This window comes from Limulus polyphemus, unplaced genomic scaffold (assembly GCF_000517525.1).
Source record: "Limulus polyphemus unplaced genomic scaffold, Limulus_polyphemus-2.1.2 Scaffold4413, whole genome shotgun sequence".
NCBI classification, from domain to species: Eukaryota; Metazoa; Arthropoda; class Merostomata; order Xiphosura; family Limulidae; genus Limulus; species Limulus polyphemus.
In genome coordinates, this window is record NW_013670023.1 from 32,183 (window position 1) to 47,680 (window position 15,498).

Sequence of the window (15,498 nt, forward strand, 5' to 3'; positions counted from 1 at the left end):
AGTGAGTTGGGCAAGTAAATTGCAATGAAGGAATAGTCAATAAGTTACTTAAATTTGCAGATGATATTAAGGTCTTTGGTGTTGCTAGCTGTGAAGAGGATGCTGCTGACGTACAAAAGGATTTAGATCATTTAGTGAGTTGGGCAAGTAAATTGCAATGAAGGAATAGTCAATAAGTTACTTAAATTTGCAGATGATATTAAGGTCTTTGGTGTTGCTAGCTGTGAAGAGGATGCTGCTGACGTACAAAAGGATTTAGATGATTAAGTGAGTTGGGCAAGTAAATGACAGATGGGTTTTAAATATAATAAATGCAAGATAATGCATATGGATTTGAATTATAAGTATAATTTGGATGGGAATAACCTTAATAATGTTATGAAGGAAAGGGATTCGATGTAATAGTCGATCAGTCTCTAAAGCCATCCAAGCAGTGTGCTGTTGCTAGTTGTAGAGTAAATAGGATTTTAGGTTTTATCTCCAGAAATATTGAATACAAGTCTAAAAAGGTTATAATTTCATTGTACAGGTCTCTGGTTAGGCCACATTTGGAATATTGTGTTCAGTCTTGGGCTCCTTACCTTAGGAAAGGCATTGAATTGTTGGAAAGGGTTTCTAGCATGGTGCCTGGAATGGAGGAGTTGTCATACGAGGAGAGGGGGAAATCTCTCAAATTGTTTTCTCTTGAAAAAAGAAGAGTTAGGGGGGATCTAATTGAGGTGTTTAAGATTGTAAACGGAATTGATAGTGTTGATGCATCATCTTTTTTTCATATTCAACAGTGAGAATAGTAGGACTAGGGGACACAAATATAAATATTGGCAAGGTATGAATCATCTTCAGCTAAGACAGTTTCATTTTTCCAACAGGGTGATTGGCCTTTGAAATGGGTTGCCTTCGGATGTTGTGGAGGCAGTAAATTTAAGTCAGTTTAAGAAAAAAAAGCTTGATAAGTATATGAATAATAAGGGCTGGCTTTAAGATTTTTTAAATTATTTTAATTTAGTTTAGAGGATGGAACAGCCGAGATGACCAATAGTTCCCATGTTGTCCCAAAACATTATTATGTTAAAATGTCCAAAGATGTTCTTTGTCTTGTATTTTGTGACAAATGCATACTTTATTATGCCAGATACCAAAATTATCCTTCCCAGAAATTAATTTACATTTATTACAAAGTAAAAACTACTTGCACACTGGGTTTAACTAGGAAGTAAATGAAATGAATCATATTGTCAAAATGTTGAAAAAACAAGGAAAGACAAGATCTATTTATTTTTCCAACAGAATAATGTACAAAGAATACACTACAAAACAAGGCACTAAAATTCCCCAATTAATGTTAGAAGCTGAAAACACTGAAATCATAATTTAACTTAAATGTACTGGTTTACAAAATTATATGCAAATTTTTGTGTCACCAAAGAAAAATTGTACTCGTATACATTAAAACTTTTTGATGAAAGATATTGAGCAGCATGTATTATTTCAAAATTTTAATTACATAGTGCATCCTTATGATGGAAAAATATATGAATTCTATAACCATTAGTTCCTTCAGCATTTGACCTGGTGGTTAGGGCACTTGATTCGCATTATGTAGATCTGAATCCTGTCACTGATCATGCTCACCCTTTCTGTGTTGGGGAAATTATAAAGTGATGGTCAGTCACATTATTTGTTGGTAAAAGAGTAGCTCAAAAGTTGGTTGGTGGTGGGTGATGTTGACTATCTACCTTCCTACTAGTCCTTCACTTAAATTAGAAATGGTTAGTGCAGATAGCCCTTGAGTAGCTTTAAACAAAGTTAAACAAACAAAATCCTTCAACATTTGCCTTCGATAGTGTTATAGTAGAAGTGAATTTTCTGTTGATTTCTACCATTATTTTTTACTTTAAGGTAACATTTCAGGCTCCATGTTGAGTCCTTTCTTGGATCTGCATTTTTTAGGAGAAAGTTTTTGATTGGTCATTGGGAAGGTATTTGAATTTTCTTTTTTTGACTTTCTGTAAGACGAAGTGTATCCATACTGCCACTTGATTGCTTAGTCCTTACTGAGAAAGTTAGGTCAGAAATTATATCATTTCTATTTCTCTCCCTAAAAGAACAAACAAAATGGAATATAACATTAAATACAATCCAAATCTTAACCTTAAAATTTTTATTAACTTCTTCAGCTTCATCAAAAGGATTGCCTCATATTTTTCTTAGTGAACTCTACCTGTAAGTTAACACCCATGAGGGAATAATGCACTGCAATAGAATGTACTATTTGCATTTGTAATACTGTTTTCATCAGTGTTTACCCTATTGTTCTCTATGAACATTAACAAATTATATCATAGTAGCTTTGAAATTAAAATATAACATTTTTTACAGTTTCATTTATCTAGTGACATACTTTCATTCAGAAGTAAGCATTTTTGTTTTTATATTTACACTAAAGATAAAATTAACCATATGCATGGGTGGGTCAGAGTGTGGATGTCACAACTTTTTTTATGCAGTTAATTTAAATTTTGGTATATACAAGTTTTTGTTTCTTAATCTCAAGAAGAAATTTTAAAATAAATTTTCAATCTTTACTTCTCTGTATCATGCAATATTTTTTCAAACCCATATGCAGCACCCCTCCTACTACATCCTGTCTTTTAAAAAATCTCTATAACCAACAGAAATAGAAGATTCCACTTTACATTCTATTGATAGGTTTTGAAATATTTGGCCCCAGTTTCATTGTTTGCTATTATGTAGTTCAACTTTCCCAGCTAATGGAATTATTGTAATCCATTTATATTTTACTTGGAAAAACCAGTTAAATCATAGTAATTTTAGGGCATTCTGTTTTGTGCATGATAATATTTTGTGTTCTAAGTTGCATATTTGAAATAAATAAAAATTATTTTGTGGAACACAAATATCATTGCAAAAAATAGGTGGCCAATTGGTCTTTCAAGGGCAAAAAGAGAAGTGTAGCCATAAGTACTGAATTTCTTGTTTTTTTTATGGATATGTTTCATTTATTATTATAAAAGTAACTAAAGTGTGAAAAATTAGGAACTTGTTAGGTTATATAGTAAATCTTAAGTGAATATATTATTTAATAAATACTTGTAATAGCATGTGGCCATTGCAAGAAGATGTGCAAGTTGTGATTATAATTTGACTGTGCATGCTGGTAACTTAATCCTTTGTTTACACAAAGCTGTTTCGTTGTGATAAATGGCTTTTGCTGTATTCTGAGAGCAACTGTAAAGTAATAAAACAAAATATACATAAATTTGAAATATATTAGCTTTGGCTTAAGAATAGTGTGTAAATGCCTGTTAGAACATGCATTTTTCTTTGTTCTCCTGAAGAAGAATAGTCAACTATTCGAAAGCGCTTGAGTTTTGGGTCTTATTTTAAGTCTGTTAGAACATGCAGTCATTCTAGAAAGAAAAAAAAGTACTTTAGATTTATTTGGTATTTTTCAGACTAGTCTGAGCTAGACTGATTCAGTAAATTCACAAGCCAATCTTTAGTAAAATGCCTTATGAAAAATTCTGATTTTTTTGTGTTTACAACAGATTTTCACTTTTCCTAAAAGCTTGCGAAATTTTGTGAAGATACACTTAGTGAATTCAGAATTATAGTAAACATTAATTCTCCAATTCAGGCATCACTCTAGTGTACCAACCCTGTGCATATAGGGTTAAAGACTTTCTGATATGTTAATGAAACATAAGATCACCCAAAAGTAATTCAAATGCCAGATTTCAAAACAGGTTTAATATAAATCACAAAAGTCAAACAAGATTGGATAGTAAACAGAAAGGATGCTAAACATCTGATTGGAAAGAAATTGAAAGAAGAAAGTTTTAAAGAATGGTGTGCAGTGTTTTTAATAATTATTTTTTATTAGAAAATTTAACATTTTATATAGGATTTTTTTTAATAAACTTTCTGGACAACAGAATAAAATAGCATTTGAATGTGAATCTGGACAGGGTTCTTTTGATCATGACTCAGATTTCATTTTGAGAAGCTTTAAAAAAAGCTGAAATGCTTTTAGCCTCAAAAAATAATGGCTGCCATTGTATGTTAGGTGAAGTTCATAGTGGATTTGGTTAAAACAATTTTTTGTAAATAACTATTGATGTTGGTGAGTGTAAAATATTATAATAATTTTTTGTTGTTAATCTCGGAACAAGTTGTCATACTGATTTAAAAACAGTAACATAACGCTATTGTCATGTGTATCAAATCTTTAGATAGTGTTACTGTAGTTTGGTGCTTGACCTAAGAGAGTCTTCATACTGGTAGTTTTTGGTATAATCTTTTAGGAAAAAATGGGAATCATACAATAGAATGTGTGTATATATATTTTTAAAATGATTTTTGGCAAAATTTAAAAGTTCAATATCAAGATTAACTTTAAAAACACATATTACTCTTAGAAAATAAATTGATAAAACAATATTTATATTATTTATCTTAATTCAGATTACTCCAAAACCATTAACCATTCCTCAGAATTTGCTGATCCCTGCTTCATCAGTTTCAAAAATATCTCCTTGTCAGCCAGCTAGTCTGACTCTAGAAGAAATCCAGAGACAAACATTATTGACTGGTGGAAATAGTATTTCTAAATATGTAGTAATTCCAGCCAACTCTCAATATCAGGTAAGCGATGTCACTATATTTTTGATCATGTTTGTGAAGATTGGTTAGACCTTTTATTATGTGTTCTAAGTAGAGGCATTCTTGATGTTCTATGATATTTATTCCAAGTGAAGGTATTAGATAATTTTCTCTTCTCCATTGAAAATAATTTTAAAGCAGCAACTTTTTAAATATCAAATACAAGAATGATCGGTAATGACTTTTAACATATGTTTCAGATTTTGTGCAAATTATTTTTTAGAATGTTAACCCTTCCTCACTGGGTAGGTAAAAGTGCACGTCATTATGTTTTACAGATATTTTCAAAATTTAATTAAACTTTTTCTATTATCATTGTATATGAATAAATTTGTCATCAAACATCGTTAATAAATCAGAGTTTAATATGATATAAGTTTAAAGTTTCTTGATTTTATAAGGAAATATTAAAAAAAATCCTCAATCTTCCCTAGTATGAGAATTGTGATATTTGCTCTCTAGGTCTTTCCTCTTTAATTTATTTACTACCCCTCTGAGAAGTACAGAATTTAATGCAAGTTACTCATTATAATCTTGCTTGTTTATAGAGCCATGAATTAGAAAATTGGACATGCTTGCCATGCTCACCTATCACATCCTCTCTTTACATCTTCCTGATGTTTTGTACTATTTATAATCAATAGGATGCCAAAGTTTTAATCTATCAAATGACATAAATATTATGTTGTTTTTTTGTATAGAGAATTGACTGTTTTGCCTCCAGTTCAAAAGCTTTTCCCACAGTATTCAAATAGACAAACTTAGCTGAATTTTTAATGGCTCCTGTCTCATAGGTAGAAAGCTGGAAAATTTTGGTAGTTGTAGGACATTGTTTGTTTTATGTGTGTGTGTGTTGTTATTGTGTGTTCTTAGGTGCAGCATTTAATTAGATAAAAATTAGTTAGTGTAGTAATACCATTAATATAAAACAAAGTTGTCTTAAGTTTCATCCATTGTCAACAGCAAAAAAACAAGAAAACCCAGTCAAGTAGTATATTTCTTGTTTTTCATGTGTATTCTCTATTTATTGTTACAAAAGTAACTAAAATGTAAAAATTAGAAACTCGTTAGGCTACATACGGTTAGATTAGGTAAGATAATGAAAAAATTCTTCACAAGCAGCTCTTGTGTTACATAATTCAATACAATGACATGAGCTACATGTCCATCAAGGGATTTACAACTTGTGTGGTGGGATTATTTGTTTCACAATTCAAGTGGCAATAAAACAATAAAATTGAGTATAAACAGATGTATACAGTTACAAGCTTTCTTATTTGGGCTAAACAATTGTAGTTTCATGTTGCAATTTGCAGTTATTCTAGAAAAAAAAAAGTAATTTAGATTTTTTTTTTACGGTGGTTAGGAGTTTGGCCAAATTGACCGAGTGGGTATGGAGTTAGAATAGAGAACATAACAGATAAAGTATAAAAGTTTTACTGAAAAAAAACATTTATTTATTTATGAAGTTTTAGAGATTATACAAATGAAATTTCATAATTTTCAGATAAAGAAAAGTATTTTTAGTCTTAACGTGAAAACCACTTTGCATTCAGAGCAGTCAACAATGACTTTTTATGTTGTTGGACAAATATTTATTAAAAATACTTAATTGTTATGTGTTGAAACTTTTTACATAAAGGTACTATGATGTTGTCATTCCAGGTCCATCAGAATGGTCAGGTGTTATGTGGAAGTAAGCAAACTACTAAAGTGATATTACCATCGGGTCAGGTGCCCACTTTACTTCCAGCAACTCCCCTTGAGGCAAGCGGTACACCATCTCATTGTCATTCAACAGTTATCCCAGTTTCTTGTACATCAAGTGCTGGAATTAATTTTGAATCAGAGCCATCACAATCTACAGTACCCTCTCAAAGACTGAATCAGCAAGAAACTAATCAGTGAGTAATTGTTTGATATAACTAAATAGAAAAAAATATTCTGCATTTTAAAAATTTTTTTTAAATTTGAGAGGCAAAAAAAATTTGTTTAATGTTGATATCTATAAAGGTAACATTAACAGAGTTATGGGACAAAGTAAAAACCAATGATGGAAAATATATTTTTTGTGAAATATTTTTTAGTTGAAGAGGGTCATAATATTTTGATGAAAAACAACCATTTAGTGAAGCCAGAGTAGTGAACTGGAGAGAGAAAGATAATCAGTCTTTTGTCTTTGCTTATTTATGATCCAGTTTATACATGATAAAATTTGGAAGTATTTGGTATCAGTGATAGTTTTAAATCTAAATTTCTTGCTGTTGTTTTGCATGACAGGTACCAGTAGGTATTTCGTATTTTATGTACTTTAAAATAATTTTCAAAGATTTTATTTTGTTGTACACAGAATCTTGTTTATTGTAAAATCATTGTCAGAATATGCAGGTTATTTAAACTAAAATTATAAGAAGACTTTACTGTATTAGACCACTTTGAAGTGATAATTTTAGTCTGTTTTTTGGTAACAGATTATTTTTTAAACATGTTTCTGGTTTCTATGTATGTAAAATTTGTTTGCAAACTTTTTAAGTTTCTAATGCCTATATGATAATGTCTGTGAAAGTTTAATATAAAGATAAGTTATTTTGATTAAAATAATAAACAGTTTCCAAATTCTGAAATTAGATATAGGTTCTTAATCCATTTTTGTGCAGATAGCCCTTGAATAGCTTTGTGCAAAAAGTCAATAAAACAATCCAATTTTGAAAGATTTTAAACTTTATTGATTTTAGTTCTCTTTAGGTTATCACTGTTGCAGAAAATGAGTTGTAATTTGCCACTACAAAGTTAAACTTTACTAGTTAGTAGTTAAAGTTTTGGGATGAGGAAACTGTTCTAACAATAACATGAAGTAATACTAACCTCTTTCCAGCTAGTTCCATTCACAAAATTTTATGGACTGCTATGTACAATATTCAATTTTTAAAGTATTAGGTTGTCATGAAATTAATGTTGCTTTTTTTTAGATGAAAAACCTGAAGAACTTGTATATCAAAACAAAACATTTATTAAATGAAATAGCCTCCATTCTTAGAAGAGAGAAAGCAACGTTCACACGCTAGAAATGATGATCATTGGAGAGTTTGTGAGGCACTCAAACACCTTTATGGAATTTTCCAATATTCTTTAGAGGTTTACATATTGTTTAATGAGAGACATGCAATTTCAAGGCCATTTCATGAGTGTGTTGGCCTTGGGTTAAACTCAACAAGCGTTTTCAGAGCATCAATATCAATTCCAACATGTCGGCCCCTGCCATCATAGTTTTTAAGGCTAAAGTCACCTGAATGAAATTTGCTGAACCATTGTTGACACTTACGAACGCTCAAAACATTTCCATAAACTTCCTTGATATTCTTTGGGGCTACAGAGGCATTGTTTCCCTTTTTGTATTGAAACAGTATTACATGCCGAATGTGTGTGTGTGTGTATTGTTGGGTGCCATCACAATAAGGGATTAGAGTATACTAAACTTTACACATTATATAGGCTACACTAACATGACATTTAGGTGGTTCATTTAACTATTATACTTGATGTATGTTTTATGGGGTGTGGTTAATGAAAGTGTTCCAAAACTGCAACATTAATTTCTTGGCAACCTAATACTTTTAAGTTACATCATAAAACAATATATAATCGATACTTGAAACTGTGAGTACTTGGTGAAACTCCATAATTACAGAATTGAGAAAAAACAAGACAACTGTACGTTTCACAAATACCTCATTTATTCAAGGCCATGGTTTTGCCTGATTGATGCCTTCATTGGCGAAACCATCATCAAGAATAAATGATGTATTTGTGAAATTTACAGTTGTCTTGTTTTTTCTCAATTCTGTAAAACAATATACTTCAATAGCTATATTTTAAAACACATTTGTTTCAGCCATCTTGTGGACTGGCTGCATTTTGTGTGTGTGTGTGTGTGTGTGTGTGTGTATATACACATGATTGGACCAGCAGTTGGGAACCACGCATTATGGTACATACATAAGCTCACCGACTTGCAGCTGAAATGACCGCAGACATTTATTACAAAATGCCTTTAACTTGATTAGTTTTACAACAGTTCAACAGAAACTATGAAAAATTAAAAAATTGTTGCCTTTTTTTTTTTTGTTCTGAAATTATTTATGAAAAGATTTCTTTGAAGTCTTGCTTAGTCGTGCAAAGTATAAGAGCTTATGTCTTATTTAATAAGTTTTTGCAGAAAAAAAAGAATATAGTAATAGTTTACAGTATCTGTTATTACATCAAACTAAACTACTGAAACAAAATTACTTTATGTAATGCATAAGAGAAAAATATTTATTTAAGGTTGAAGTGCTACCACATAATCATTATTATATTTTGTTCTATGTATTTTAAATAAAACCATTCTGATCAGTGTAGTTATACATAATTGATTTATATGGTTGCTTGATCTACTTTGGGAGCAAGAAGTCTAGCCTTAAAAGTTTGCCAGTTCTTCTAAATAGTAGTAAAATTAACTGAAATATAAATAATAATAAGAATTATAATAATTGGTGTTTAACATCAATTAAAGAATATATAATTTTATGCTATTAATTTCTATCTTAATTCTGATTCATAAATGACTTAAATAATACTGATAATAATTACAATTCACTTAAACTACTTCACACCATAATTGTTCATGAGATTGATGTGTAGCAGTAGGGCCTCTACTGCTAATATGTCTGTTGTATTCCAGCTGGTCTGATGAGCCTGGGTACTAGTTTGTAGAAAGGCCTTGTTGACACTGAACATGAAAGTGGTTGACATATTATTACTATTCTTCTTTGTTTTCTCTCAGAAGTTCTTAGAATTATTTAATGGACTTATGCTATAGATTTGAAAGCATTACTAAGTAAACATCATGTTTGACACAGTAATGCAACTGTGCAACATTTTTTTTTTGCCTACGTTAAGGGGAAGGGTTACGTAGTCACATAGTGATATATTAATTTGAAAAACAACATACAGTAAAATGTGGAGTTGTTGTAATAGCTAGGTGTCATAGGTAATTTTTTTTCCTTGCTATATGTTTTTTTTATTTGTTCGTTTATAGATATTCCCTGAGGAAATTGTATCAATGAATTGTAATAATTAAATTTTTTAGTTTGTATCAATTCAGTTTGTGTTTCTAAAGATTAATGAAACCATATTTTAAGATACCATAATATATATTTTCAGAAATACTGTAATAACATATATTTCAAACTGATATGAAATATATGAACATCAACACTGTATAGATTTAAAGAGTATATCTACAAACTAAACATTTTTGTAATCCAAACCTTTCAACTCATCTTAACAAAATCTCATGATAGCAATTAAAATTGTGCTGTGGCTAAAAAAAAAAGTGTTTGGTAACCAATAAGCTTATTACATTGGCATTTGGTTAATAGTACTGAATTTGTAACACAGATGGAAATGTTTTTTTTTAATATCATTTTATAAATTGAAATTTGAAAGAGTATTGTTTCTTACTAAAATAGACATGGTGAGCAAGCACAGGAGGAACGACCCCGAAGACCTTGTAATTGTTCCAAATCCCAGTGTCTGAAATTGTAAGTCTTGGAATAAAAAAAAATTGCCTTTATTATAGAATCGTAATTATGTACCAAATAATTTTTGTAATATATAATTTGTGAGTTGAAGCCCCCTTCATTAGTGATAATAGAATTTTGAAAAATGAGTTTTTATTTAAATAAGTCAAAGAAAGATAATGAATTTGCTTACTATCACTTTTGACAGACAATTTTAAAAATCTAAAGAAAGGATACAAACCATGATCAATGCAGTTATTCTATAATAACACAGCTTTAGATGCATTGTAATGGTACTACCAGTACTCTATCCTTAGTTTGGAACATTTATGATGTAATAAAAAGCCATTTTCATTTCTAGCTTTTTTTAATCCTCTATGCAAACAAGCTATAGCTAGGAGCAAGTAGTTGTATCTGTTATCCTGACATTGGTATTTTTTTGGAAATTCTTTGTGTTAACTTAAATTGCATTTAGATTTGATAAGTTGTGTTAGAGACTAGATATTTCAAATTCATTAAAGTAATGTTATTATTTACAAGAAGAGTACCAAAAAAAGGAAAATGTGTAAGTTGACTACATCTTAAACTTCCAAATTATGTGATCTTCCTTGATGATACAGGGTATATTTATTATTTTTATAAATACTAATTTGAAAGTTTGAAGTTTCTAGCAATTCTAATATCATTTCCATATCTGTTTTGGGGAGGTGTTGAATTTCTAATGCTGTGAAAAAAGTGTCATAGTTTCAGAATTTTTTCTACTCTCACAAAAAGGTTATTAGAATAAAAAAAATTTGGTACTAGTAATTAATATTCCTTAAGAATGTTTCAGCCTAAGTATATCAAAAAGTAAAAGAAAATAAAGTTTAATAAGTCTTCATTAAGTATGTCACAATGATGTTTTAAACTGCTGATTATGTATAGTTGGAGGTTGATTTGGTGCATCCAAAAGCATGATACCAGTTTATTACTTGTGAAGACAAGAATTGTTTATGAGGAGAAAATTTTTTTTCTATAATTTGAACATTCTTTGACTTTCGTGAATTAAATTGTCAAAGGTTTAATAATAATTATCTTGGGAAGAGTGGACCTTAATGCAGATGAAAAATTTGATTCAATTCAACTAAAGTTGGTATATTTATGTGCATAAACTTTGCTATTTGAATAAAATTATTAATTGTCAAACTTTTACTTTTGTTAGCTTCCTTTTTGTCTGCCATAGTGTACCACAGATAGAATTCATGAAATACCAAAATTATTGGAGTCTGAATACATTGAACTTGATACTTGTTTCCTGGTACCTTGAACCAAATCTAGCTCACACATGCTGACTTAGAATTTGAAAATAAAGGTTTTGATAAGATAAAATTACTAACTTTTGCTCAATAAGTATTAGTTAAATACTTTGTACAAGTTGAAATGTTAGTCTGGTGATTTAAGTTTCACAACTAATATTTGGTAATTACTGGAAATGTACCACTGATGTATGTGAAAGTTCAGTTTTATTAATTTATCTTAATATTTTAATACTTGGAAAGCACTGGTTTACTAGATTTTAATGAGGTGTTAGTTAAGTTTCATAAATTATGATGAAATTTGTTATTGTAATCCAATTCTATGGAATAAGGCTGGAATTTCTTAGACTGCCCCTGTCTTAAGTACTAATATGAGGAAACTGTGCCATAAGAAATGCTAGCTCCAAAATGTTTACTTTGTTCAGAATTCATTGCTTACAAAATCTGTGTAATGTTTTCAAATATTTGACACTATTTTATTTCAAGTGAAACAAAAATATTCAACTAAGGCTCCTCAGCTAGTAATACTTAACATGATGTTTTCCCCAATATAACCGAGTTTGGGTAATTTTCAAGTCTTTTAATAAGGGGCCTAGAATTATGTGTAATGGGCATGTGGGCAACCTAGGCTTTGTCATTGGGTTCAACAATACACTCATCACAAAGTAATTTATTTGGATTTTGGGTCATGCTATTGCGAGCGAAGCGCACAAGCCACCACTCAAGGACATTTACGTGTGGAATAAAGAACTCGCATAGAGACAACTAATTACAAATCAAATAACTTCTTTATTTATACACTGTTGAACCATTCATTTATGTTGAAACTCTGAGGATTGTTTTGTGAAAACACTAATTATAAGTCATTGATACAACATTAGTTATCAATTAAGTTAACACAAGAAACTCTCTCAGTCATAATTTGTATAACTGTATTAACAATTCTTCAAAGTATCTTTAAGTAATTCCACTTTAAGCATTTTCCAATCTACTATTTCTTTAGTACAGTTAAAGTTTTTCACTTTTCTCTCTTTTTACGTTATTGAACCTTAAGTGAAACATTGTTAGACTAGATCAGAAATAGCACGCTTACAAGGAGCTTGTGCAGCAAACTTCTTGTAGATTCTGGATCAGTGTCATCTTCTGGAGTCAGATAAGTGCAGAGAAGTTTATGAAGTTAGAAAACTGCAGTTAAAGTCAAACACAGAATTACGTACACAATTTTTAGTTTTTTTCTGATTGTTCAAGAAGCTTAGCAGATCTACTTTCAAAAGTAGTTATTTTAACTTGATTGGTACAAGTGGAATCTTCCAGCAACAAGTTGACTGTTGCTTTAGACTCTAACCAAAATCCACTTTGTTATTGGTCCTTACAGAACTTATTTCTGTCCATTATCTAATATCTTTGGCAAAATCATCCAAGACAATTAACTTTGGGCATATAGAGACAAACCCTATAACTTGGACTCTTCACTAGCAATATCTCATCCTTGTCTTTCATTGCCATTCCATTAACTGTTTTTTTTTTATATTGTCTCATTTTGTCATGCATTTCTTTTAATTATTGAACTTTTCTTAACATACCACTTCTTTGAGTTGTGAATTCTTGCTCTGAGGTCACAACTGGAATGTTGCTTTTAGCTTTCTCCTGCTATGGGCCTCAAGCTTACATCTTCCCTATCTGATATTGTGGTCCTCTAGTTACTGCTCGTGCTTTCTTATAATGTTTTCAATCCGCTACATTATATATGTTAAAAATAAATAAAATGTACTTCTTGAAAACCTTCACATATTTAACATACTTAGTATTTGTACTCCACAAATACTTCATATGTTATGTAAAGCCTATATCATAACATTTCTACATTTTACTTTCGAGAATTAATTACGAAATTTCTAGATCTTATTACTAAGTAAAATTGTATATACTAGAGGTTTCTATTAGATTTACTGAGGAATTGAACTAGCATCTATGATTTTATGTAAAATACAGTATGTGGAAACACAATTCAAAAGATTGTTTCATGTAGCATTAGTAAGTTCTTAAAGATCCCAAAGGTTTTCATGATTTTCATAAATAGCATAAGTATGTATTAAATATTTAGCATATTGATACTGAATTTTTTAAATAACATAAATTTATTAAATACATAGCACATTGTTGGTGAATTTCAAATGCTTTCTAATATTTAGTTAAAAGTGAAGATTTTACATTATCATTAGAACTTTGTTTATATTTTGATATTTTTAAGTTATTACTTTTTAACCATTCAACAAAATCTGAGTATGTAAATACAGAAATTTCTTTAATATTTATGCAAAATATTTCTTATACTATTAAATGTTGTTTGTTAAGGTAATAGCTATCGCCTGATACCAAACTAAAACTAATAATTTACCATTGTAGATACTGTGATTGCTTTGCAAATGGTGAATTTTGCAGTACTTGCAATTGTACTAGTTGCTTTAATAACTTGGACCATGAAGAAGAAAGGCAAAAAGCCATCAAAAACTGTTTAGAGAGAAATCCTTATGCTTTTCATCCAAAAATTGGTAAGAAGTGTAAGAGTAAGATGCAGTTAAGGTCTTCATATGATTGATGAGTTTAATGTTTTTATCTTAGGGTATTATATATATATATATATATATATAACACACAAATTATACAAAGAAATTATGCACAAGTTTATTTCTCAAAAAGATTAATATTAATCATTCTGTTTTTGTTTTGTGTTGTTCTGTATGATACTCTTTTAATAGATGATTGTCATATTTTTGAGGCTTGAGAGATGAAAGTAGTAATATAACTTGTTTTTATGAGCAAGCAAAAAAAAAGGAATTGGTAATGTTTTAGTGTATAATGAATTTCTAAATAGGGAAGTACAGGGATGGAATTGTTCAGAGATGTCACACAAAAGGCTGTAACTGCAAGCGATCTGGCTGTCTGAAAAAATACTGTGAATGCTATGAGGTGAGGGTGTGTTGGATTGACTTGTACATAAAACAGACATTGATTTTTACAGTGAAATCTTCAAAAGAAAGTGGTGAAAATAAACTCAAACCAGAAATATGAAGTAGTAAATTATCTGTGTATATCTGAAACATAAACTAGCTATTTTCTACATATACCAGAGATATAAGATGATGGTTTTCTATGTTGAACCTTCAGACTGTGGGAATTTAATGTAATGTTAAAAAACATAAGTGATCCGTTGTTTGAAATTGTCAAGGCTTTTTGGATTTAAAGGTTTCTAGTATTTACTGAAGAATGGTTTGTTAAAAAAAATTATTTAAGTGATGTAATGGTCGCAAAACTGATTATGTATCATTTTTTAGATTATCTATTAATTGTTTGTTAACAAATGTGTAAGATTTAAAACCTTTCATTTTCTATTCTTTTAATCCTCATTTACCTGGAAAAACACCAATTTTTTACAATTTTCTTTTAATGTATAAATTATTAAAGTACAGGCAGATCTAAATAATTACTGAAAGTTGCTTTTTATTATTATTATCCATTTGTGACATTAAAATGCAATTTAATAGTGGTGTCATACTTTAAACCCATGATTTGAAACAGTATTTAGTATCTTTTGAAAGGTTTTCTGATTCAGATTAACTTTTATAAAAAATAGCATTGAATCACAAGCAGAAACTACTTCACCCATTTTTAAAATCTGCCTAGATTATTATTGTATACTACTTGCTTACTTACTTACTTACTTTATAACTCAATTCAAATATTATAAATCCTGCTGCACTTGGCCAATAGTATTTTATTTGTTCTAGAAGGAACAAATATGATCTACAAATTGTGTTTAGATAGTATTAGTCATTAGGGATAGTTGTTTATTTAATGAAAAAGAGCTAATTAGACATTATTATAGTATTTTGCCACTTGTGTATAAAGTTAAAATCATAAATAATATTCAACGTTAAACTGGTACACAGTTAAAAACA

General features: G+C 29.6%; 1 protein-coding gene across 9 annotated transcripts in view; it reads left to right on the forward strand.

Moving 5' to 3' along the window:
- The window catches only part of LOC106471105 (protein lin-54 homolog), a 55,279-nt gene that overhangs the window by 31,011 nt on the left and 8,770 nt on the right, over nucleotides 1–15,498 (forward strand). For 8 of the 9 annotated variants that reach the window (XM_013931693.2, XM_022399724.1, XM_022399725.1 and 5 more), the window contains exons 6-10: nucleotides 4,486–4,665; nucleotides 6,349–6,587; nucleotides 10,194–10,265; nucleotides 13,946–14,091; nucleotides 14,415–14,509. In XM_013931693.2, coding sequence (XP_013787147.2) covers nucleotides 4,486–4,665; nucleotides 6,349–6,587; nucleotides 10,194–10,265; nucleotides 13,946–14,091; nucleotides 14,415–14,509 — 732 coding nt within the window. The remainder of the gene's footprint in view (nucleotides 1–4,485; nucleotides 4,666–6,348; nucleotides 6,588–10,193; nucleotides 10,266–13,945; nucleotides 14,092–14,414; nucleotides 14,510–15,498) is intronic. The other variant, XM_022399723.1, reaches the window with a different exon arrangement.